We start from the raw sequence: 26,945 nt of genomic DNA, 5'->3' as shown, positions 1-26,945 counted from the left end.
TTCTTTTAGGCCATTACATTTCAAAAGAAGTGACAAACTGCCAAACGTAGCCTGCTGTTCTCAAATCCTAACCACTTTATTGTTGCTGCCTCCCTGTTATTTGCTGACTGGTGAATTGCTGCCATCCTGCCCTTTTAAAGATTAGTTAAAGTGTTCGGATGTGATTTTACACAAGAAGCAAAAAGAAAACGTTTGATCTTCCGTCTCGTACACTTGTACACTCGTATGTGCACCGTTAGGTAAATACATCAACAGACTAATCTTCTTTTGTTTGAAGGCCATAAAGTATGTTGTTTTTCTAGAGGCTGAGATCTCAGAGACTGCATTAAAAGAATGTGTTGAACGCAGTGCTAATATGACAAGGAACTGTAAATCTCATCAGTCACAAGCCCCTGTGGAGCTGTTGGGACCCAGAAATCAGTCTAAATATGAAATGGTGTGAACAGGGACTTTCTTACATCCACTCCGAGCTGAATACAATATGCAATTTCCACTTCAAATCCCCTGCAGTCAGATTGTCTTTTGGGGGGCTTATTAGATATGTAGACTCGTAATTATTTTGTATGTTTTGTGAGTGTGCATCTTTAGGGCAGGATGTGGTGAATGGAACAAATACTCTTGCTCCTAGTCTCAAAGCTGCTTGTTTGACTGCAGGCTTGTGGCTTTGATGTATTTAATTTCATTGTCTGTGTGTGTGCGTGCGTGTGTGTGTGTGCGTGTGTGTGTGTGTGTGTCTGTTTGTCTTCACAGGCCTTCTCCGGGAACTCAAACTCAGAGAGCTCAGTTCGCCACGAGCTGCAGCAGGGAATTGTGGCGCGCTTCCTGAGGCTCGTCCCTCTGGACTGGAGCGAGGAGGGACGGATTGGTCTGCGCATCGAAGTTTACGGCTGCTCCTACTGTGAGTGGAGACAAACACACACACACACATTCAACATTTAACCCAAAATATTCAGCCCAGTGCCAGAGCAAGTATTTGTACAAAATAATACTACAAGTTTTCTTTACATTTATGATTATTGATCGATTGGGAGAGCCCAATGATGGTTTGTCAGCTCCAAAAAAGAAAAACGTCAGGTACTGAAATATGCAGAGCACAGCTACAGGCGGACAGACACACAGATGCAGACACACTTAGACACTGTCTCTCGCTTTCTAACAAATGAATCATCCAGGGAACTGACTCTCTCGCAGCCCCTTTGCTCTCATCCTATTAAAGGCTGCCAAATTGATTTTGATAACAAATTTCAATTAAGGCTCTGCATAAATTACTGTTATAAGTGACACACGTACATCTTTCATTCCGGAGAATGCACTACACTGTGTGTCGATATCGTTGTGTGTGTATGTGTATATGTGTGTGTGTGTGTGTGTGTGTGTGTGTGTGTGTGTGTGTGTGTGTGTGTGTGTGTGTGTGTGTGTGTGTGTGTGCGTATGAACACAAGGGCATGCATTGCATTCAAGTCAGTTCTCACCCCTCTGATTATATTTCCCTTGTTTCATTTCCTTCCCATGTTAAAAGAAAAGCAAGTCAGTAATGATGAAGATGACAAGATGTGGTACTCACACAGAGAGCGTGAGAGATGCATAACGCATGCACAGACGCACAGAACAATAAAACACAGACATCCAGCCCACTCTAAGTTTATATCCATCACCTGTCCCCTCCAACAAAACACTCCTGCACTCACAAACAACTTTGACAGGGAAATAATTCACTTCTAATACACGTGACTGCTTTTGTGCTTAGATAAAGGCAAGTTGTTGCTGTTGCGGTTTAGAATAGCTTCTACCCTTGTATTCTCTAGCAGTGTTAGTCTCACTGATCTTGTAAAAATGGTAACATCTGCATTGCTATTTGAAAGCATAGTTTAAATGTTTTGAAGTTGGACTGTATGAGGTACTCAAAGTCAGTTTATTGCTGACAGTAGACAATAGTCAGCAAGCCCAGCTTGGAGAAACAGACAGGATACTTTTGTGCGGTAACTCTAGTCTGCTTCTCTAAGCTGGGTGTCTGCCGATCGTCATCTAGGTCAGTGTTTTTCAACCTTTTTTGAGCCAAGGCACATTTTCTACAATAAAAAAATCCCACGGCACACCAACAACCAAAAAAGTTACAAAATGTCACAATACAGCACATATGGTAGGTAGTTATTGCGCTACCTACTGGCATGGAAGAGTATTTCCTCACTAGGCCAGCCACTATATTGCAGGCTCAGACGCTCAACAATGGCAAATAATTTGCGGCAACTAAATAATATTTTTTGGGACCGATTAAATGAAATTGGACATTTTCCCACAGCACACCTGACGACACTGGTGTGCAATACACAGTGGTGTGCACAGTGTTTGAAAATCACTGATCTAGGTGATACATTGACTATGGATAAGAATCTCATACAAGCACACCATTTTAGTACAAGCCACTTCAACATCAAACAGCTTTGCTTTTTGGTGACAATTAAGAAAGTAGAAAGAAGATTTTTTTTTAACGGTTTCAAAAAGTAGGGTAACACATTGAGGCAGGTAACAATCATTACAGGGCCTGGTCAGGTTCTTTCATAATTGATGAGCATTATTTATTTATTTTCCAAATAAAGTATGGAAATAGTAAGAAAAAAAAAGAGAAAAAGTATAACACAACCAGATATATTTCTCAACTTTAGAGAAATAAATGTCGCGAACAATCAATAGCTTATACAACAGTCAAGCTGGGTGTCAAGCACCAGCGGGTCTGTGAGTTGTAAACAACAATGTTGCAGGACTAAGAAACAAAGCTGCAATACAGTATATACTATTTATATGTAAGTATTTTTTAGAACTGGATGCAAGTTAACTTTAGACAGAAAAAGTTGGTAAATTGAGTTTGATCCAAGATACCTTATTAACACAGTCTGTTTGTCACTAGCGTACTTACTCAATGAAGACTAAATTTGATGTAAATATGAATTATGTTTTGCAGCTTTTCCACCAGCTTGTCAATTGACTTCAAACAGTGTGTCATATACAGGTTCCATCACTTAAAATCACTGTACGCAATTACAGCTGTCATTTCTCCTTCAGCCAGTCATATACCAAAGAATAAGAGATACATAATCATGCACTCCAAAATTCCCCAATAGACACAACAGTAGAATTAGATTGAGACTGTGGTAAAGCAAAATACGTGCATGATAGAGAATGAGTTTAACTTTTTCCTACCTCCATAACCACTACCGTTGACCTGACCTTAGCCAGCATTTGCTCCAGTGGAGCTGATCATGGGCCAGTAGGGGAACATTGCGATTATGCTTAACTCCTAGATGCAAATGGGTTTCAGCTGTGTGAAATGACTCATGATGAAATAGATCATGTGTGCACTATCTAGCCCTGGGGCTTCATTACAGAAAACAATATCCAAACTACTTCTCCTATCTTAACTTAAGTTTCAAAGATAGGAAACATCCTATTTTCCTGTTACAGAATTGGCTCATGGTCAGGGCTATGTCCTATCCTCTCCAATACCTCTTTTCTTATCTTCACTTAAGAAATGTTAACTGTAAATTAGATTTTTTTTTAACCGGCAATGGTCCTGTCATGCCTGTATCTTTGATTAGAATCGCCCAGTAGGCTACATGAGATGGACAAGCCATAATATCAGCATCTCTCTCAAACTAAAAAAGAAGGACAGGCAGTTTTCGCTAAGAGGAGTTGGAAGCACTAATCGTGTCGGTCGAGGAGCGGAAACCCCACATTTTTGTATGGATTATTTTCATTGATAGTCGATATAAATACCCATTAACACAGTCTGGGAAATTTAAAGTGTCATCACTGAGTAACCTTTTGGTCACACTTTATAATAACTACACACTATTTAGCATAGATATATTACTTAATTGGTTTACAATATGCATTACTTAATTTACAAATGGGGAATCCATCATTAATAAAGTATGAAAAATCATGAAATGCATAACAGTTAAGCTTATTAGTCAAGAATAAAACATTTATGACTGTGTTTATGAATTGTATACGAATGACTTACTAATGAGTGTTTATGTTGGAACAATGCTTTATAAATAATTAATTAAGTGTTTACTCATGCTTTACTAATGCTAAATAGTGTGTAGTTATTATAAAGTATTACCACCTTTAATCATTATATTTCAACATTCATGTTGTTCCCCATCTTCATTTGTCATTGACCTAGCAACCGTGCTGCAGCAATTTCTGCAGTAATTTTGAATTAAGTACAAGGTTTATAACTCAGGATTCCTAACTTGGGTAATCCTTAAATTAAGACTGTTGTGTAATAACTATATTCCTATTCTAAGACAAGATAGATATCTTAAATTCAGCTAGGAAAGTTTTAATTTTTTCAACTACAACTCCGATGAAATAAAATTCCAGGCCAAGATTCTGTAACAAGGACCCTGGTGTCCTTTCATTCAACAGACAGACACACAAATAGAGCATTTGGTCAACAGTCTTTGAAGTAAACAACCATACAATTGAAAGAATATATTGATTGCAGGGCCAAATGAGCACAGAGGATTGTTATTTCTAACAGATATGAATGTTGTCATGCACACGTTGACAGAAGAAACACATACTACATACACAGAACACACACAATCAGGTGAACACATGCTTACAACTCAGATGTCACAGATATCACAGATGTCACAGAGAGAGAGAGAGAAAGAGAGAGAGAGAGAGAAAGAGAGAGAGGTCATGTGTGTCTTTCAGAGTTGTTTGTCAGCTGTGATTTAAAGCCCACAGTGCTTTCTCGTGATTATGCTGTCACTGTTCCTTTCTTCAGCATTCAGTCAGGAAATGAGAACTCGCACATGTGTCTGTTCATCTCCCCACCCTTCACTCCCCAACCCTCCAGTTCTCTAAGAATCAACTTCTCCTAAATATTTTCCTCCTTCCCAATCCAAAGATGAAAGAGTACAGTGCTGGGCAATGGCAAAGTAAAGAGGATGAAAGAAGAAAGCACAAAAGAGAATTAGTAGGAGGAGAAGGAGGCAGATAAATATAGATGTTATGTTCCCAGCATAATCACCAAATATGTTGGTTGTAGATGATAATTCTGGGTTTTGAAAATGTATGATAATTAAATGCAATACCATATTATGACTCATCTAGGACTGTGCAATGAAAGGGTGTCTGTGTATGTGTCTGTGCCAGAGCTAGAGGGTAAAAGGGAGTCGTGAGCCACCATGCTGTGGAATGTACGTGCTCATTTCCATTTTGATTAACATAGGATCAACAGAAAATCAATTATTTCATAGATGAGTCAGGAAATAGTAGAGCCAGTATGTGAGAGAAAGGGAGGTGGGCTGAGTACAAATTAAATTTTCTACACAAACCAATCGCTCTCATGCCAGTAGAATTTCAAATGAATGCAAGCATATCATATCTGACTTCAACCTGTGACCGTTACGCCAACAATACTGTAAATCTGCTGTCAGGATGATGTATCACCATCATTATCTGTTAAGTCCAAGAAATGTACTTATGTAGATTTGTGTATTGTTAGCATCTATTTATGGAGCAGGACTGAGGCCAAACACAAATGAACAAAAAAAAGCATCATTGTAGTCTTCAGGCTCTGACGTGCAATAAGTATAGTGAGAACATGGGAGTACATACAGCATTACAGTTTAGGGCTGAGGCCCACATTTCCTTTCATTATGGATAAACATATTGACCATTATTTTCATCATTTGTTTTATCATGTTATCTATATAATGGCAAAAGCATTGACCACATTTATACCAGAGCATACAGTAAATCTAATATTTGATTATTGTGTCTTACCAACAGTCACAAATGCAAATACACATTTTCCAATTATATGAAAAGGCCTGCTTTTGTGCTTGCAGACATCTAATTTGCTGCTTGCCCAATGACACATGTTGCCATGGATACAATTTAACATGTCCGTTAAGTGCACCTTCAATTTGCTCTGACATGACGCAGGTGGTATCTCTGTGGTCTTTTGGTTTTGTTTTGTTGTGAATAACACAATCAAGCATGTATCCAAAGTGACACATTTAATAGACATTCAGTGTGGAGGACGAAATATATATTTTTTTCCGCCATTTGAAGTGGATAATGATTACTAATATTTAGTGTAATCCTTTAGATTACAATAGTTCCTTCCATTAGATTTGATTATTTCCCTGTGCAATACCTCACTAAATAAATAACATCAACTTCAAATTTTTCCGAATGTGATGAATAATAACTTCCAAATGAAACGTATTTGAAGATTATATTGGCTGTCACATGCAGCTGTCTATGGTAAACCACCATCTGTGTCAGGGTCCAAAATGGCATGTTCTCCTGGGCCAGGGTCGGAAAATCTCTGCCATCCTGTGTGCATGGCATCATCATCTGGCTTCAGACCAAGCAGTTGTTCCTTGTTAGTCTCCATCGCAGTGGGCCAACCTCCTCTCTCTTTCGCTCTCATTCTTTGCATCGCACAGACGTCTGCAGGTGGTGGAAAAGCCCTCCATCCCTCATAAAGTCTCCCTAAAGTACTCAGCTGAGCCTGCAACTCTATTCTGAGCAGCACACCTTGATCTGTAATATCTCATAAAACAACCACCACTGTTTGGGAGAAAGAAAGAGAGAGAGAGAGAGAGAGAGGTGAAGAAAATTAAATGATGAAAGGAAAGAGAGGAGTAAAATAAATAAGAGTGGAGCAGAAAGAATATTAATGGATGGTGTCCTGCCCTACATTTGCATGTGTTGCATTAGAGACGCCAAGTGGTGTAGAATGTAATTGCATCTTCGTTCATAGATTTATCCCTCCTCTCTTACCGTAGTTATTTTCTTTGTTTCTGATTCTACTGAGAGGACATGCTACAGCTACTTTTAACTCTTACTGTTTGATAGCCTTTGTAGGTCTAAACCTGTAAGTATTTCTGTATGTAGCACATATCTTCTACGATATATTATCTGTGTGTTTACTGTTTTGTTATAACAATTTTATTTGTGTTGCAGCAATAAATGCTAATCGCGATTAGCATTTCTCCATTAACATCAATGTTAAAATTAGCTTAGACGCTAAGTGGTCAGACGAGTCTCATGTTAATGGTTAAGTTACTTACTTTTCTGGCATGATGGCTAGAATAGAATTATGCTAAATCATAGCTTTATATTCATGTATATGGTCAGTTTGTAAGGTAATTTCATGTTATGTTTCCATAGTTTTGCAAAATCAAGATTCTCACGAAAGACCATACTCCACTCCGGATTTCTGGGTCTTTATTTCATGGATCTGCTGTTAGCTATCTGCTAAGCTAACTTCTTAGCTTAGCAAGAGCAGAATAAATGGAAAAACAATGAAAGTGCAAAGGGAGAACAATAGCTAGTGCAGGAAAAAGAGTGAGGTGTAAAGCGTTAAAAGAAAAACTGAAACCCCAGTGAAAGGCAGCATGGAATCATTTGGAGAGCACTACAGTTACAAAGGAAACATGTCATTTCTTCTAACCCTCCTCTCCAGGTGTTTATAAACTGCATGACAATCATATCATACTGATACCTCTGCATTTAACCCTCCTAAGCATTAGGAACAGTACAGAATACTGTACAGATTTAAACATACCTTTTTACGTGCAAAATATCTGAGCTAATTCTATTTTACTATATAGTAATAGAATATGTTCAGCATTCAAACCTGTTGATTATTACCTACAAGCACACACACACACACACAGGTGTTTTCATTTCTGACTGATTAGACCTCAGGTTGAAGCTGGGCAGAGTTGTGGCTCCACCCAGCAACCAATCAGCCACAGTGAAAACACCTGGTGGTTGTATCATCAGCATTCAGTTGTAATGCAATGTTATTATTCCACACATTCTCAGTATTTGTGAAATATTTTCTCATTCACCCCATTCAAAAGTTGCCATGTGTGAAAACAAATATTACTAGTAGTTTCCCATAGGACCTATCCCATAGGATAGTTTACCGTGAAGTGTCTCTGCTCACTAACAGTATTTTATACAGTATCAGTAATTCATATCTGTTTATGTTTATGGAAAATATTACACAGCACAGGCATTACTAATACAATTAACTGTGGCCTTGTTCTATTCAACTATCCCAGTGAGCCATGACGGTGTGATAGTGAGCCAAAGCGTATCAGGAACCTGAAACGGCATCAAAATAGAATTCAGTCATCATTCATTCACTTGTCAAGATGTCTCTGTGAAAAAGGCCTATTGTGAACAGTATCATTACAAAAGTATATTACAGCTAAAGCTAACTGTAATGATTTTGTTATCAATTACTGTTTTCTTGACCCAGTCTTCAAAGAGTTTAGGCTTTAGTACGCTCTTTAGCAATTTGATCTTTTCCTCGCTGCAATCACAATTTACTTCACTAATCACCAAACCGTTTCAGTCTTGCTTTCTCACGTTGTCTCTTACCGTCACTGTCTTTCTGTCATGTTTTCCTCTTTATTATTTTTATTCTTAACGCTCTTGTTTTTATCTGTCTACTTTCTGTCTTTTTTAGGGGCGGGCGTGATCAACTTTGATGGACAGGGTGTAATCTCCTATCGTTTTAAGGTACTGGATGTTATTTTGACAAAACCTTCCCTTTTAAAAGTCATACTGTCTAGACCTCAACTGGCCTGGGTGTGGGACCCACCATCACCCCTGAATGACAAGCCGCGACCCAAATAGAGGAAAATGTTCAACTTCTCAAATGTATTTAATATGTACAGGATATCACAGTATGCGTGAAAAAAACTAGTTAGAAATATTCCCTTTTATAGTCAAATAGAAACCAACAAGTGCATCTTAAGGACACAAGGTAATATATCATATATATAATAATACAACATGCATAATAATTCAGTAACTTCAGCCTTCTTTAACAGACTCAACAGCTTTCATGCACAAACATGAAATAAAAAAGTCCAACTACTGAGAAGTAGTTTAAAAAAAAACTACAATTCTGTAACTTCAGCTGAGAATACTCACTCACTGAATCTATGACCAACGCTGCACTATGTAAACAATTCAGTGTCTTGAGGAGCAGCTTTTATCCACAAACTCAAAAGAAATTAATTAATTAAAAAAAGATTGAAGTATACAACATGAACTTTTCTTGGACCTGATTCGAGGAATTAATACTGGGAGAACTGGGGATGTGTATTGCTCCTGACAAGAGTCTCAGAGAGTTATACACCAGAAGCGTTGCGAGTAGATTAATGCAGAGTCAGTGCACAGACTCGTATGGATGCGAGTAACGCACATTTCCACCGGGCGGCTTGTATGACGCTAATGGCGTGACGTAAAAAAGTTTGCCTCATTCACAGATAATATTATGAACCCAGACACGAGGACGTTTGATCTTCTGACTTCTGATGTTTGTGGGACTTCCACAACATGTACAAAGCAGAAATAGTGGTTATTTATTCAATGGTGGACAGTTGAAATGAACTGTTTTCATGGCGATAAGCCACTCCTCTTCTCCGGCGCGTCTATAGAAGCGAATATAGACCAGCCAGTAAACTCCCGGAAGTAAAGCGTGGTGTGAACGCAGCATTAAGGACTGTGAATAGACGCCACTCCCCTTCAAAAATAATAAATCCCCTTCAAAATAAAAGTAGAGGATTTATTTTCTTACAATTTTTTTTTTCGCCCAGGCATGGACCCGCGACCCACCAGTTGAGAATCACTGGTCTAGGTCATTCTAGATCTAATCTACAAAAAGCGATAATAGAATATGACGGGAAATACATCATTTCATCGTTTGATGTAGATTTTGAGCTGATGGCAGAGAGGCATTCTTGTTTTATAATAAAGTAAAGAAAGTTGTTTTTTATTATTTGTTTTCCTATTTTATTTTGTTTCTTTTTATCGACCACATGAGGTGCATTGTGTTTTTTTCCCCATGTGTGCAGGTGAAAAAGATGAAGATCATTAAGGATGTGATTGCACTGAGGTTCAAGTCGTCCGAGAGTGAGGGTGTGATTCTTCATGGGGAGGGCCAACAAGGAGACTACATCACCCTGGAGCTTCGCAAGGCCAAGCTGCTGCTGCAGATAAACCTGGGTGGGCAACACATTTGTGTCATTTACTTAGACAACGAAATACAAGGCAAAGTATGCTGACCCTCCTGCCATAATGTCTTCGATGTCTTGGTATCAAACCATTGTAGGCATGTTTTACCTTCTGAGAATATTCTAACGTTTAAGAAGGTTTGATTGACATCTTAAGGAGTTTTGAAATATTTAATATATAATATCCAAGTCTAAGGCCAAGCTTTACCCACTCGGATCCTTGAATTTAATAAGTACTCAGTTTATTGCATGCAGCAACACTACACTGTTGTTTGCACCAATTTGACAGGTTGAAAGAATAATTTCATCATTATTGACTTGACAATAATAATAACCTTTCTAATCTAAATTAATGCCCGTCTGTGAAGATATAATTATCTTGGAGCAAAAAAAAGCATCCAGGCACCGCATTTTACCCTTTACGCTAAAAACAACAATCCATAATGCTGTATCACTCACTGTCGACCAGCTGTGTTGCTGACAGAACTGTTGTAACCTTAAAGGACGCTCACTGCAGCATCGGAAGCAGGAACTCCAGTGTTACAACTAAATGTCAGCTGTGTTATTGCTGGAACAAAACAGTACTGAGATTAATCACATTCTAATGTGAGTGAGGATGTCTTAATTTGCAAAAACAAAGACTAGAATCTGTTTGCGCTATGTGCTGTACATTTAAATAGCTATATGAAAATGTTTGGATATTTAGGAAACTTGCTTTATTTACAATGTGCAATGTCTGTGTTTTTAATACCATGTCTTATTTTGACATGTTAATTACAGGCAGTAATCAGTATGGTTCTATCCTGGGTCATACTTCTGTGACCACCGGCAGCCTGTTGGATGACAATCACTGGCATTCAGTGGTGATCGAACGCTATCGACGTAATGTCAACTTCACCTTGGACAGACACACTCAGCACTTCAGGACCAATGGAGAGTTTGACCATCTTGATTTAGACTATGAGGTGAGAAGCAAAGTATACTGAGTATGACATTGAGAGAGTAATGTGAAGAACGCAGACATATAATGGCAATCTCCCCTTTGAAATAGATGAAGAAATGAATACAACTCAAAAGCCTGACAACATGCATACAAATATGTCCAAACAGAGATACAGGAGGTGACAGGGAAATAGTCCATGTACAGCTGTATAAAGTATGCTTGCTACCTAAAGATGCACTCCATCTATTTCTTTAAAAGACATATCAGCTCGACATCATGTTAATAATAAAACCTTTGGGTACCAAATGATTCAACAGCTGTATGTTGATAGGCACCCATTGGTGAGTTCAAATATGAAAAAGGAACTGGCGGACCATGTAAGAAGTCAATAGCTAAAATGTCAGCTGATTTATTCAGCGACCTCAGCTTTGCCTGAGTTATTATTGGATGTGTGTATCAGTCGAGAGCAGCTGCCAGCACAAGTGACTGGCTACTGCATCAAGAGCACACATATTTATTTTAGTTCTTAACCCACTATAGTTGTTAATTGTACCAGCATATCTTAAGTAGCATGCTGGCTGAGCAGGTAGTCACAACGTTCACTTTATTTGTTTATTTGTTCAGCCCTATATCACTTACAGGGTCCTATCTTATTAGCCGATCAGTAGCACACACGCAGTCCTTTTGCAATTGTTGTCTATCTGGTAATTCCTTGGCTTTATACAAATCTGTCTGTGCCAAAGTGGAAGGGTGGCGCAACTGAGAACTGTGTTAACTGTGATGAGATAGCACCATGTTATTTTGGGGTATTATTTTGCCATGAAAATGCATTTTCCTTTCCACCTGTTCAGACCACATCTTATTACAAACACAAGGCAATTAGAGTGGCATTAAGTGGCAAAGGTGCAAAAGGTACATTTTATGCACAATGTGACGCGCACACATATAATAATACACAATAATACTGATATTTGGCTTCTCGTGTCTGACCTTATCACTCCCCGCAAGGAAACTCAACAATAGTAACTTCCCTTCTAGCTTAACTTATACTTAGAGCCTACAAGTGGATGCTGAGGTGGAAGTAGAACTTTTGAACTGCAGCAGCAGAGAGCAGAAAGTGAGCAGAGCAGTAAAAGTCTGAGCAGAGCAGTTGAACAGAGAGGAGCATGCCATGTTGACTGTATCGATCCACTTGAGTTGCCTGCCTGAACTAGCTTGCAGGCTTTGCTTCTTAAACATTTGAGCTGTTGTTTATTTTTATTTTGGAACTTAATAATGGAGGTGAACTTAAGTCCTCTCGAAAACTGAGCAGGAGTTCTTGTTTGGGAGCCCTGGGCAGTACTGATTTACTGGTTTAGCACAGGATGCTATATGTAAGCAGTTTTCAGATAAAATCTGAACCCTACAAAAAAGCGCTGGGAGTCTCAGCAGGGCTGTTTGATCATTTCTAACCTGTGAGAGACAGAATATAATCTTTAGTTATTAATAGTAATTTTTTGTGACGCTTCTTGTTATTGAGGTGTTCTGCCACATTACCTGGTCCTTATGCACGTCACTAATTTTGCATCTGCTTTTAAAATTGCTCATCTGTGCTGGTAGCTACGCCGCATCTGTCTGCACAGTGCATTGATACCACACAGGAAACCAGATATTGGTTTTACACTGTAATCCATAAAACTCACATAACTAATGACATTCAGTAATGGAATGCAAAGAAGTTCAGCTAATAATACTTCAAACAGGAAATTTATTTTGAAATGCATAATGGGTAGGAAATGCACTTGTGTGTAATGTAAGATGATCACATATACGTGCTTGTGTGTTTGTGCTGGTATGGCTGTGTGACCTTTATCGGGTATTGCTGATATGGGTGATCTGTTCCAGTGTCAAGTGGGATACTGAGGAATGGGGCAAGACAAACCACTGTCCAATTAAACTGAAGATGTTGAATTAAAGGATCTTCAGGGAAATCTATACAACAGGATAAACCAGGAGGATGTATATGTGGCGAACCCTGAGTGGATCTTTGCAGTGTTATTGCTTGACTAAATCTCTCTTCTGATAGCAACATTGTGACCAGCTTTCACTCAGTGTACCAATGTATTCCATATAGCCCACACACTCCATCTTGTGTGTGTGTGTCTTTATGTATGTGTGTGCACGTCTATACGTTTTCTGCACCCATTTAAGCCTGTAGACTAAATATCCGGATGGATTTGTGTCTACCCTTGGCAGTAATTACTAAGACTACTGGAGCGTTACTACAGACAGACAAGCTCACACACACACACACACACACACACACACACACACACACACACACACACACACACACACACACACAGAGTTAGACAGACACACATCTACTGGTGATTGTACACCCCCCTCCATCTTCTTAACAACCCTCAGAGCTATGTCTGAAAGAAAAAAAAACATGTGTTCAACTGTCGAAAAATATGAAACGTAGTTTACATTTTCATCAGTTCTGTGTCCTTCAGCGCTTCCTACCAGATGCCTGTTTATTAGCCTCCATCTCCTTGCCTCAGTTGTGCTTTCAGTGCATCTGTTCATCACAAACGTCTGTCTTCTTCCTTGAATGCTTTCTCCCACTGCTCCAGCAAACATATTATATAAATATATAATGTGTTGTATAATGTATATGTCAAGAGTATGCTGATATCAAGGTGTTTGGTTAATAATATGTGGCATTAGATTTGTCAGTATTGCACTTGTAAAGCAGACCTAAAACCTTGGGATTTTACCTGGAACTTTTCTTAAATATAAATTCAGTGTTTTTCTTGGTCATTCATCCACACATAAATGGCCAACATTATCCAAATCTGCACCAACAAAGCAAATAAAACATACTTTTAACACACTTACATCTATAACAACCTCCATCTGTCTATTATTACTTTTTTGGAGTTGTTTTCAAACCCAAAACTCCCCAACTGTCTGATTGATATTCACGTTCCATTATTATGTCCATAGAAATGTAATTGTTGCAATTTCTTGCATTAGACATGTGTATGTTTCTTCTGTGATTCCTGTGTGTGGGGGGAATAGCTAAATATATAATGTAGATGATTTAATTGCATGTTACACTCATGTAGTTTCTTTAAATAGTCTAGCAGTAGAGGGAGAAGCTAAACAATAGTAAAGGTGTTTTTTTTCACTATCCATCTCTTTTAATGTCTTTGCACTCTCTTCTTCTCTAGTTGAGTTTTGGGGGGATGCCGTACAGTGGGAAGCCAGTGGGCGCAGGAAGGAAGAACTTTAAAGGCTGCATGGAGAGCATCAACTACAATGGAGACAACATTACAGACCTGGCCCGTCGAAAGAAGCTGGACACCTCCAGCTTTGTAAGCAAAATGCACACACACACACACACACACACACACACAAACACACACAGTCACACACACACACTCACACAGTCACACACAGTGTCACACACACAGTCACTCTCATGTGCATTCACATAGAAACAAAATGCTACTCAATTGCAAACATGTAAAACCTAAAGCGCTTGAAGGAACATGCATATAAAGGCAGCTGAAAACCGAACATGCTCATTATTGTCACACTAACTCTGCATTTGACCTGAGTGAGAGGGCAATTTATTCACCGGACCAAAATAGTTGAACAGATTCATAATTAATCAGATACAACTGACCCGTCAGTGGCCCCTCCATGTGTTTGCCTCCTGTCTTTGTGCTCTCTCTTGATAGCATGGCTGAAATGACTTTGGAACAGTTTGTTTTCACCTATCTCAACTGAATGAGGAACATATTAAATCCCTCTCTTCATCTAACGCACAGGGATAAATGTAATTTCAGCACATTAAGTGTCATCCTTAAAATGTGTTTGTGTTTCAAGAGCTTGTTTCAGAGCTCTTGTATCTTCCCTTATCCGGTTCCTCAACAGTGGACCGCCAGTGTATCTTCTTCCATCTCTGGTGAACTGATTGAACAAATGGAGACACTCCTCAAGTTCGTTAAAGCAGCGCCTCTAATTCTCTCTGATGATTCACACAGCAGTTCATTTCTAATCAAAACAGATCTACGCACACACACAGGCAGAGGCAGAGGCAATCAGGAATTGTCTATAGTTGGTAAGGCAGCTCAATATTGTGCATGTGCGAATGATTTGATTAAGAACACAAGGTTGGAGAAGCTCACTGGTAATTAGTGCCTGCAATCCACAATAATGTTTGTTTTCATCCAGCACACAAACATCACCCATGTTACTGTTCAATCCTGGTTTCAAAGACAGGATGGGCCAAAAAGAGACATTGTTTGTAATGTGTACAAGCAACATCAGTCTTTGAATCTTGCTTCAGTCAGGAACATCTGAAGGTAAACATGCAGAAGCTAGATTCAAAGCAACACAAGCCTGGTGAATAAATACATAATTGTGTTTGGGTTATTTAGAACATTCAAACAACTTCACATACAAGCCCACCCTCAAGAGATTGGCTTTGTGTTTGACTCTGTGAAGACCAGTTGATAGTGTCCTGTTATCTCACTTTGTTGGTGTCTCTCTCTCTCTCAATCTGTCTTGACAGCGTAACCTGTCCTTCTCCTGTGTGGAGACCCACACCTTCCCAGTCTTTTTTAATGCCACCAGCTTCCTGCAGCTGCCAGGTCGAGCCAATCACAACACAATATCTGTGAGCTTCCAGTTCCGTACGTGGAACCCTGATGGGCTCCTCTTCTTCAGTAATCTTGACGATGGCACGCTGGAGATCTCCCTCGAGGACAGCAAGGTTGCAGTTCACATCAACGTTACAAAGGCGACCAGAAACAACCGGGTCGACTTATCGTCAGGTCAGTTTGTCAACGTTTGCAACTACATAAACACACACCACCCAATTTAAACTAGAAGCACTCAGGAAAGAGGCATAGACTAAAAACTCTGAAATCTTCTGCACATGCAGATACACAATCACAGAACTGAACCCCAACACAGTTTGGTCCGCATGTAGGCAGCAGATATTTCAAACATCCCTTTGCTTTCATTGCAGACAAGAAAAACAAATGAATAAATATATTGCATTGCAAGAATGGGACTGTTCAATGTGTGTTGTGTAAACTAATCTCGTATCAGCCTCCTTCTGGTTACTGTATAGGTCTAGTGAATTGCTTATCATCTCAAACAGTCTTTTTTGATGATATCCTCTATGGTGCTGTATCCACTGTAGTTGCAGCTTTGCTCCCACTGCACTTTCGTTGGTAGGTTTCTTGACTTGAACTCTGCTTCTTCGTTTCCTTTCAAAGTTTTTTATTGGTGGGTTGTAGATATCAAAGACTATTGCCACATTGTTGAAACGCTCCTAAATGTCTGAAAGTTTGAGTTGTGGAGACCCAGCAGTAGAGCAAATGATGTACGCAGATGGTTGCTCTTTAACTGTTGTTAAACTTGTGAACATATCTATATTATCAAAGTAAAAACAAGGCTGAAACATAACTTCGTCTTCCTCTGTCCCTCTTAGTCTACCCTTTCTCTCATACGTCCGGCCTCTCCTTCTTTCTCTGTCCCTCTCACTCTCTTTCCTTAGACACACTCATTTATTCTGTCCACTGCTGCTTTAATTGGCCATTATGCCCAGGGGTAGGGATTATTACAGAGTTACCCTCTAGGCTAATTGGGCTTGAGCCTACGATTACATCAGCATTCCTAGAATATACAGACACACAAACACACGCTCCCTCTTTTGATTCTGTTATTAGTATCTCTCAGAAAGAAAGCCACACTGGCTTCTGGCTTCAATGACACAGTGGGAGCTCAGTAGACTTGTAATGAAATGCTTAGTCCCTCTTAATGGCAAATGTACTGGGGAGAGACGTGCAGATGTGCACACACTAAGAGGGAGAGTGAGAGAGAGAAAAGAGAGCCCCTTAAAGAGACTATACAATCCAGTTTTCTTCTCCCAGTGGGGATAGATTGCTTATGATGCTATTTAGCGACAGCTTATTAAGTGTGGCTTCAGCTAGAGGGGTCATAGACCCCTATAGCAAAGCGCACTTCATATTATTGCTCGGGCTTATTATTATTACTTATTATTATTCTTCTTATTCCGCCAAACTTTGGACCGTATCTTCTCCCACAGCGTTGCCCGCACATGCGTAAAAAATACATCAAAACGTGCGGCCCGATCGGGAATCGTGAGCTATGACTTTTCTAAGAGATTCGACCAGCCATTTTCCCGAAAAGTGCGAAAAACGGCGAGAAATTGTCCCATTCACTTGACTGGGGTTTCGGACTGAAGAGAGCAAAAAAACATACATCTTTGTGCCCACAGTGACTCGCCATAATGTATCGTAGAGAAATGATTTAAAGTTTAAAACGTTGACAAAAGTCTGGAGTTTATTTGCCCAATTGGGCATTTTTTGATAGCTAGCACAGTTTTCATGTAATTATTGTTCAAGTTTAGGAAAATGTGGGAACCATTTCAGAGTTTACAATGGGTGTGTGTGGGGAAGGTTAGAGCTGTGATGTCATCGCTAGAGCACGAGGAGCTGTGTCCTAAACAACCTTTTTGTATTTGTATTTTGCCATTCACTCCACAATATTGACTTTTGAGGCATAATTTATATATGAAAACGTTGGAAATATTGTGCCGGTGGTACACATGCGTCGTGGAATCCAACAAATGTATACTGTTTTGTCAGCAAGCCTGAAAGCGACATGAAGACCGGCCAACTGCTCCATTAACCTCCATGTTAAATCGGACCACAATTTTCTCTCATGACGGAAACGTGAGCACTTTTCAAACTGAATTTACGCTCTCATTTCTAAATCCTTACAAATATTTAAGTAGACGGAAACGTTCGCAGAAGTCTTGTGCTTCTCATGATGTCATTATTTTCGTGATGGGATCCATGGTTGTCTGTCAAATACACTAGTTTGAAAGTTAGTTTTTTCATTAAATCAACTCTCCTGTCTCTCTCTCAGTGAACACCATGGCAACGGTGACACACACGCACACACGCGCAGGAGGAACTGTCAGCTGGTCAGCTGACATCCTGACTGTTTGTGCTTCTCATGATTTCATTATTTTCGTGATGGGATGGGATTCATGGTTGTCTGTCAAATACAATAGTATTATTTCTTGGTGTAACCACACCTCCCTACTCAATTCTGCGCCCTACCTCGAATAATGGCCCATCTTCATTACCTACACTTACACCGGTCTCAAGACACAAATAAACGCCTCTTAACTTCTTTTCTTCCATATGCTTCCTCTTATTAAACACTTAAACAAGCTTAAGACTCATAGACACGGTTTAAACATCCTAATATTACCAATAAGGCACACAAATAGACAGTTTAGACCATTAATAACGTCCTCTGTCAGACGCTCATGAGCCACACCCACGATTTTCCCGCCTTATGCAAATGAGCTGCACCCACAGAGACTTTCACCCAGACCCCTGCAAAGAGCTCCTCTCCCCTCCTCCTATTCTAATTAATGTTAAATATAAACTAATCTCTAAATCCTTGAACTTATTCAATCCCCTTGGCTTTTATTCAAGTTCAGGAACATAGAAATCCACTACAGAGCTGTGTCCTAAACAACCTTTTTGTATTTGTATTTTGCCATTCACTCCACAATATTGACTTTTGAGGCATAATTTATATATGAAAACGTTGGAAATATTGTGCCGGTGGTACACATGCGTCGTGGAATCCAACAAATGTATACTGTTTTGTCAGCAAGCCTGAAAGCGACATGAAGACCGGCCAACTGCTACATCAACCTCCATGTTAAATCGGACCACAATTTTCTCTCATGACGGAAACGTGAGCACTTTACAAACTGAATTTACGCCCTCATTTATAAATCCTTACAAATATTTAAGTAGACGGAAACGTTCTCAGAAGTCTTGTGCTTCTCATGATGTCATTATTTTCGTGATGGGATCCATGGTTGTCTGTCAAATACAGTAGTTTGAAAGTTAGTTTTTTCATTAAATCAACTCTCCTGTCTCTCTCTCAGTGAACACCATGGCAACGGTGACACACACGCACACACGTGCAGGAGGAACTGTCAGTTGGTCAGCTGACACTTGACTGTTTGTGCTTCTCATAATTTCATTATTTTCGTGATGGGATGGGATTCATGGTTGTCTGTCAAATACAATAGTATTATTTCTTGGTGTAACCACACCTCCCTACTCAATTCTGCGCCCTACCTCGAATTATGGCCCATCTTCATTACCTACACTTACACCGGTCTCAAGACACAAATAAACGCCTCTTAACTTCTTTTCTTCCATATGCTTCCTCTTATTAAACACTTAAACAAGCTTAAGACTCATAGACACGGTTTAAACATCCTAATATTACCAATAAGGCACACAAATAGACAGTTTAGACCATTAATAACGTCCTCTGTCAGACGCTCATGAGCCACACCCACGGTTTTCCCGCCTTATGCAAATGAGCTGCACCCACAGAGACTTTCACCCAGACCCCTGCAAAGAGCTCCTCTCCCCTCCTCCTATTCTAATTAATGTTAAATATAAACTAATCTCTAAATCCTTGAACTTATTCAATCCCCTTGGCTTTTATTCAAGTTCAGGAACATAGAAATCCACTACAGAGCTGTGTCCTAAACAACCTTTTTGTATTTGTATTTTGCCATTCACTCCACAATATTGACTTTTGAGGCATAATTTATATATGAAAACGTTGGAAATATTGTGCCGGTGGTACACATGCGTCGTGGAATCCAACAAATGTATACTGTTTTGTCAGCAAGCCTGAAAGCGACATGAAGACCGGCCAACTGCTCCATTAACCTCCATGTTAAATCGGACCACAATTTTCTCTCATGACGGAAACGTGAGCACTTTACAAACTGAATTTACGCTCTCATTTATAAATCCTTACAAATATTTAAGTAGACGGAAACGTTCTCAGAAGTCTTGTGCTTCTCATGATGTCATTATTTTCGTGATGGGATCCATGGTTGTCTGTCAAATACAGTAGTTTGAAAGGTTGTTTTCTCATTAAATCCACAGTTCAGTCTCCTGCTCTGTGACAGTGTCACACCTGTTTTAAGTTAGCCAATCAGGGCTGTCACCACGACAACCGGTGATACAAACGCAGGAGGAGCCAACTGACGTTGGTCAGCTGACATCCAAGACACTCTATTTTAAACTCTACAAAAAACGTTTCACACACATTCTTATATATCATACATTAGACTTAAACACACACACACACACAGAATTATCACAAAACGATTGACTGTGTGTGTCTATGTGCGCCCGCGTGTGTGTGCGCGCACGTTTTTTGACCCCAGAAAGTTGGTGAGTGAGGAGATACAACTTGGATCGACCTTTCACCCAATGAGTCTGTTGTTGCTGGGGAAAAATGGACAACACAACGAATCTGATTAGGCTCCTCCCATAGAAGAAGTCTGATTGGCTCTTTTTTATTTGGCTTTCGGTTAAGGATTTTTTTTTTCATTGTGTAAAAAACTACGTTTTTCACCCTCTCAAAGAAAGTCATTTGATCTGATAATTCTGAAGGTGGTAGAGGTTATTGAGGTTATTGTGTTATTGAGAGATGTGTTACCTCAATAACACATCTCACTACCGGTAATGTATACATATTGCGACGTCTTACGGCAGTAGTAGCCACACTTTCAAAATTTCTTGTTTTTTCTTGCTAATTGGGCTTGAGCCTACGATTACATCAGCATTCCTAGAATATACAGACACACAAACACACGCTCCCTCTTTTGATTCTGTTATTAGTATCTCTCAGAAAGAAAGCCACACTGGCTTCTGGCTTCAATGACACAGTGGGAGCTCAGTAGACTTGTAATGAAATGCTTAGTCCCTCTTAATGGCAAATGTACTGGGGAGAGACGTGCAGATGTGCACACACTAAGAGGGAGAGTGAGAGAGAGAAAAGAGAGCCCCTTAAAGAGACTATACAATCCAGTTTTCTTCTCCCAGTGGGGATAGATTGCTTATGATGCTATTTAGCGACAGCTTATTAAGTGTGGCTTCAGCTAGAGGGGTCATAGACCCCTATAGCAAAGCGCACTTCATATTATTGCTCGGGCTTATTATTATTACTTATTATTATTCTTCTTATTCCGCCAAACTTTGGACCGTATCTTCTCCCACAGCGTTGCCCGCACATGCGTAAAAAATACATCAAAACGTGCGGCCCGATCGGGAATCGTGAGCTATGACTTTTCTAAGAGATTCGACCAGCCATTTTCCCGAAAAGTGCGAAAAACGGCGAGAAATTGTCCCATTCACTTGACTGGGGTTTCGGACTGAAGAGAGCAAAAAAACATACATCTTTGTGCCCACAGTGACTCGCCATAATGTATCGTAGAGAAATGATTTAAAGTTTAAAACGTTGACAAAAGTCTGGAGTTTATTTGCCCAATTGGGCATTTTTTGATAGCTAGCACAGTTTTCATGTAATTATTGTTCAAGTTTAGGAAAATGTGGGAACCATTTCAGAGTTTACAATGGGTGTGTGTGGGGAAGGTTAGAGCTGTGATGTCATCGCTAGAGCACGAGGAGCTGTGTCCTAAACAACCTTTTTGTATTTGTATTTTGCCATTCACTCCACAATATTGACTTTTGAGGCATAATTTATATATGAAAACGTTGGAAATATTGTGCCGGTGGTACACATGCGTCGTGGAATCCAACAAATGTATACTGTTTTGTCAGCAAGCCTGAAAGCGACATGAAGACCGGCCAACTGCTCCATTAACCTCCATGTTAAATCGGACCACAATTTTCTCTCATGACGGAAACGTGAGCACTTTTCAAACTGAATTTACGCTCTCATTTCTAAATCCTTACAAATATTTAAGTAGACGGAAACGTTCGCAGAAGTCTTGTGCTTCTCATGATGTCATTATTTTCGTGATGGGATCCATGGTTGTCTGTCAAATACACTAGTTTGAAAGTTAGTTTTTATTCATACATATAATCAGGCATCTGCTGGAAGGTACGTACTTACTCCACTGATCTGCAGCCCACAGCACCCGTCTCCTCGTGCTGATGCATGAAGACTTTTTTTGTGTCAGTAATGGATCAGTATTTTATTTATTTTTCTGATTTGTTATCCGTCTTCAGAGAAACTATTTAAAGAAAGAATGAGGATTTGACAGGTTGTGGTTTGTAAACACATCATTCGAAGCGCACGCCCTCTGTGACGGCGGTTAGGATTACTTCCTCACTGTTGTCTTGTTATTACACCACGTACCTTTAATACCACCTAACTCTCAAAAACAGTCAATCCATATTCTACAACATATTAAACATATTTTTGGTTTGCAGAAACCTCCAATGCCAAAAAAATGTCATGAGACAATAAGGGACGATTAAGAGGGATTGTTTTTGTGTGGGATTATAAATAGTTTTTTAAGAAAATCCTACTTATTCTGCCTTTTTTAAGAAGCTATGGATTAGGTGAAACTAACTCTCACATCAAGTGCACCACCTGACATTGACCACAGTGTGAATGTGATGTGAAACCAGGTGAGCCAAGTATACATTTTCTAAACTACTTTCAAATGAAGCCATACCACCGTGGCTTAAAGTAAGCCATATTAGCTTTTAGATGGATACATTAATGACGGAATCATGTATAGCTCTTTTTTCATTTTGACCCTTTATAACCATTGTATTATTATAAGCTTCATTAACCAATCATTTTTCTCTTGTCTATACAGCATTAAATGACTCTCTTTAAAGTGAAGGAATTGCAATTACTTTTGTTTCTACCAAGAATGAGCTTCTTAGTTTTGCAGCCTTCATTGCATTTTTGATTCTCTGCTTTATACAAAATAGCAGAGAGATGGAATCACTGAGAGCCTAATTTAGAGACAAACATTTAACAAGCCAATGAGACCCACATTTTTGTTTTTCTCAGAAGTTAGTGGATCAAAGGCAAAATGCAAATTTATTTTTGGCACTTCACACAGGTGGTGAGAAATAAGACTCCATTAGGATGCCCATGTCGCTCTGTTTTTCCTCACGGCGTGTCAGCAATGCTAGACAATTGTGTGCTAACATATTATCAAGTAGAATATATCCAGGCTCTGGAGTCTACTTCTGTTTATGGTGGCGTTTTCATGGCTGTGGTAAGAGGGGGATATTTAGGTCTGGACCAAAGGGATAATTCATCAACCTCTTTTATGCTTGACCGTATTATGAGCATTAGCCTTAAACTACCAGCATGTAATTTCCAAAGGGTTTTCTAAAAAAAAATAACAGGGCAATCTGCAGGTGCAGTATAAAAAGGGAGGGTGGATAAAGGATGGGAGGTGGTGAATAAAAGCTTCATGTCTCTGATGTCGTAAAGATTACCTGTATATCTCTTCATAACTTAATTCTGTCCACGGTGGGTGCCAGGTCAATAAAGTCAATGTTTTACCTTGATTGGAGCCGGAGCGGCAGGTACAGTATATCTCAGAGCTACAGTGCATACACACATGCAAAGAGTGTTTGTGTGTATTTGAGAGAGAGAGAGAGCCCCGAGGATGTTTGTGACCTGCGGAAACACGTTCCTCCCTACTGTGTGAAAACCTCTATTGTTTCATCCACTTCCTCCTCTCAAGCAGAGAGACAGAGGGAGGATTGGGCTTTGAGAGAACATTCTAGATTAGACTGTGGGTGTCTTCTTAACGGTTTTTGTGTGCGCTACATGCGGGTTAATAGAGAGTACTTTGCTGAAATTCCTGCTGGGACTCCGATCTAATTTCCCCATCACTTTGCTTTTACTTACACATTAACTATCTTCTCTTCACTTATTTTCGCGTCATTGATGTGTTCAAATATACAACAGCTTGGTTAGAGGGGGGATGGAAAACGTTGGCTTTGACGGCAATTCAGCAGGACATGTTTGCATGTGCAAAAACATATTTTTCATATAACCTCCCATGAAATGATCAATTAAACCAAAGCCAGTGAAAAATGCTGCTTTTGTACCTGATACAGATATCTGGTGAGTGTTGGTATTTGTCTTTATGATCAGAAGATAGATCTTCTGATCACTCTATTGATTAATTATCAAATTATTGGGCACAAGCATTGTTCCCATGGAAACAATACTCCACTGTCTCCAGTGTTTTTGCAGAAACAGATACATCTCATTTCTGTGCAACAAAGTGAGGAAATATGTTTTCATACTTCAGTTTGGTTTTCAAAGCAGACAAAAGCTGTAAGTAGTGATAATTAATATTGTTTAATTATATATGTTGGTATAGCTTCAAGAAAACATGAAACAATTATTTAGCTCCTCCACCTTGTGCATATTATTGTCACAAATAGTTTTTGTATACTAAGGGAGACATTTGCAAAAAAGATTGCTGGAGGCTTCTGCAGGTTCTAACTTGCACAAATAAGAAGAAAAAAAGCTGTGTAATTATCAGTGCACCCAACTGTGCAACCGAGCAAATGGCTCACCACTACTATTAACCCATCTCTGAACTAGGTGAGGGCTGCACGGTGGTTTAGTGGCGAGCACTGTCGCCTCACAGCAAGAGGAGCCTGGGTCGATTGTGGGCTTGACTGTGCAGTATTTAAGCTGTAAGAGGTGTTACGTCGGGACATTCCAATGATCAAGGCAACAGTGACTGTAGCCAGGTAAAGGCATCGTCAAGCTTCGTTCAAACTCATTTATTTTGGGATTCAGTCACAGGATGCAATGATGTGTCATGACAAAATAAATTAATAAAGTTCCTCTATATGTCAGTTTTTTAAAATACATTAGAAAAATAGGATGGGGCACATAGCGGTTGGAAATTATGCATAATTCATGGGTATATTCTATATATTATCTCTTTCCCTCCCCTTAAAAAATAGGTATATGCTCTTAAAGAAAAACATTCATCCACTTTGCTCTTCATCTAGATCTTTATTTGCATGTTTTCCATTAATTATTTTCTTTATTATTTGCATAACTATTTGATACCACCGGGGAAAAGTGTCATTCCACAAAGTCATTCACAGCGAGAGCCCAGGCTCATTGTTAAATAAGACAAAGGAACGAACAGGCAGCACAAACAGTTTGATTCAGCCACCCCCAAGGCAGAAATATTTTGCAACGTTAAAACTGAGTGTTTGTGTGTTCTTTCGAGGGTGCAGTCACACACATCAAGTCTAGCTAGAAGTAATAACATCAGTTTCCTTTGAAATGCAAAATGATCAGTCACACACACACACACACAAAGGTACTTGCACAGTCTGATAGGAGGTATCATGGCATTACAGTAATAGAAAGGCCAGAGGCACAGATCTGTGGGGAAAACTACGACAGCGAACCCCAATTATAAGGTTTTATTGTTTCATACCCTGAGTGTGTGTCCCTGTGCCTATGTGTTTTTGTGTGTAGGCACAGCTTATTATGTTATATTCTCAGGCTTTGTGTGGTTGGCATTTTACCATCTGTTAAGATGTGAAAAGCTCTTCAAACTACTTTTCACCTACTACTTGGAATACATATTTAGGAGTGGAGGAGATGGGAGCGAGGATAAATTCATGAATGACAGAGGGCACACAATACATTTAAAGACACATTTATTTATTTATTTCATACATACAAGATCAATATGTAATATAAATAATTGGAAGGGAGAAGAGAGGAACATTTTGGGAAAAGAGGAACGGTAAGGATGACTGATGACGTTCCCAACATGCTCCCAGGGAGATGAGACAAAAAACAAAAACATTCAGGAGCAGCCATAAATACTGTTTCTTCCCAATGTGTAATGTAATGATATGACTATTGTTGCATATTACTTTCTGATATCTATGTACTTCACCTGACCACCTCCTATCTATTATAGTGTATCCGGTAGTCTCATCGTTATTAAACCAGCGGTTCCCAACCTTTTTTGCGCCACGGACCGTTTTCGTGTCAGATAATATTTTCACGAACCGGCCTTCATGGTGTGGGCGATACATATGACGTAAGAAATAGGACGTTATAAAATGATACGACCGGCATAAAGACAATTATAAAGTGCTTAAAAATATAACTCACCATTACGCAGAATTAGTGAGAGCCCTGAGCTTGTTTCTCTGCAAGGAGCCGGGTCGGGGTGATGGGAGACACCCGACGTGTGTTCTTTATATCCGGTCTACTCCGTAACTTAGACCTTTATGTCCAGTCTACTGCTTAACTTAAACCCTGCTTCACAAAAACTTAAAAGACGGACTTTTAAGTTTTGTTATTGGGTAATGTATCACGTAACCTCTTGACATATGTCAAGAGGTTACGTGATAGACGCGCAGACTGATAATTTTTCGAAACAAAACATCTTCTGAACTTTTTTTGGAATTTTTTTTTCATTCATTCTTTCTGTGCGGCCCGGTAATAGATCCCGTAAATCTATCTTTGGTGTTACAGTTCTCAGTTAATACATATATGTAATAAGCTACAGTAGCATCGATTTTTTTGTTTTTTTTGTTTTACTATTTGTAAAAAGAGCATTGTTCCACTGAAATACTATCAAAATTGACTGAGTTACACACTACATATTGTTATTATTCTGATCTCATTCCCAAGCCTTTGTGCAGTTAGCAATTGTCTCACTCACTTTACAAGACTGAACTTAATTTGACCCTCCCTCAAAGGTTTTACCTCCCTCTTTCTCACCTTTACCCTCCCTCCTGAATTACTATGTCTATATTTTTCTGTACATATTTCGCTTTCTCCAGCTCTCCTTCATTCTCAACGTTGGATCACTCTGAGGCTACTCTGTCTGATACCCAGCATTGGTCCTTTGTGGCAAATATAGCTGAAATCAATAGAAACTCGTGCAATGACCATTCCAAACGGGCCTGTTCGAAACTGCTTGCACTTTTCTCGAGAACCGCTCATCCAAATAACTCTCCACTGAAAACTGTGCTTCCTTGGGTCCTGAGAGACACACCTGCAAT

General features: G+C 39.4%; 1 protein-coding gene across 1 annotated transcript in view; it reads left to right on the top strand.

Annotated features, from left to right (window-relative positions):
• The window catches only part of cntnap2a (contactin associated protein 2a), a gene marked incomplete at both ends in the record, with an annotated part of 347,422 nt that overhangs the window by 158,777 nt on the left and 161,700 nt on the right, over positions 1 to 26,945 (top strand). The window contains 6 exons of the mRNA XM_079234339.1: positions 751 to 898; positions 8,513 to 8,565; positions 9,909 to 10,059; positions 10,848 to 11,032; positions 14,229 to 14,372; positions 15,578 to 15,839. Coding sequence (XP_079090465.1) covers positions 751 to 898; positions 8,513 to 8,565; positions 9,909 to 10,059; positions 10,848 to 11,032; positions 14,229 to 14,372; positions 15,578 to 15,839 — 943 coding nt within the window. The remainder of the gene's footprint in view (positions 1 to 750; positions 899 to 8,512; positions 8,566 to 9,908; positions 10,060 to 10,847; positions 11,033 to 14,228; positions 14,373 to 15,577; positions 15,840 to 26,945) is intronic.

Source organism: Taurulus bubalis, assembly GCF_910589615.1.
Source record: "Taurulus bubalis genome assembly, chromosome: 18".
Lineage (NCBI taxonomy): Eukaryota > Metazoa > Chordata > Actinopteri > Perciformes > Cottidae > Taurulus > Taurulus bubalis.
This window is presented reverse-complemented; position numbering and strand designations above follow the sequence as displayed.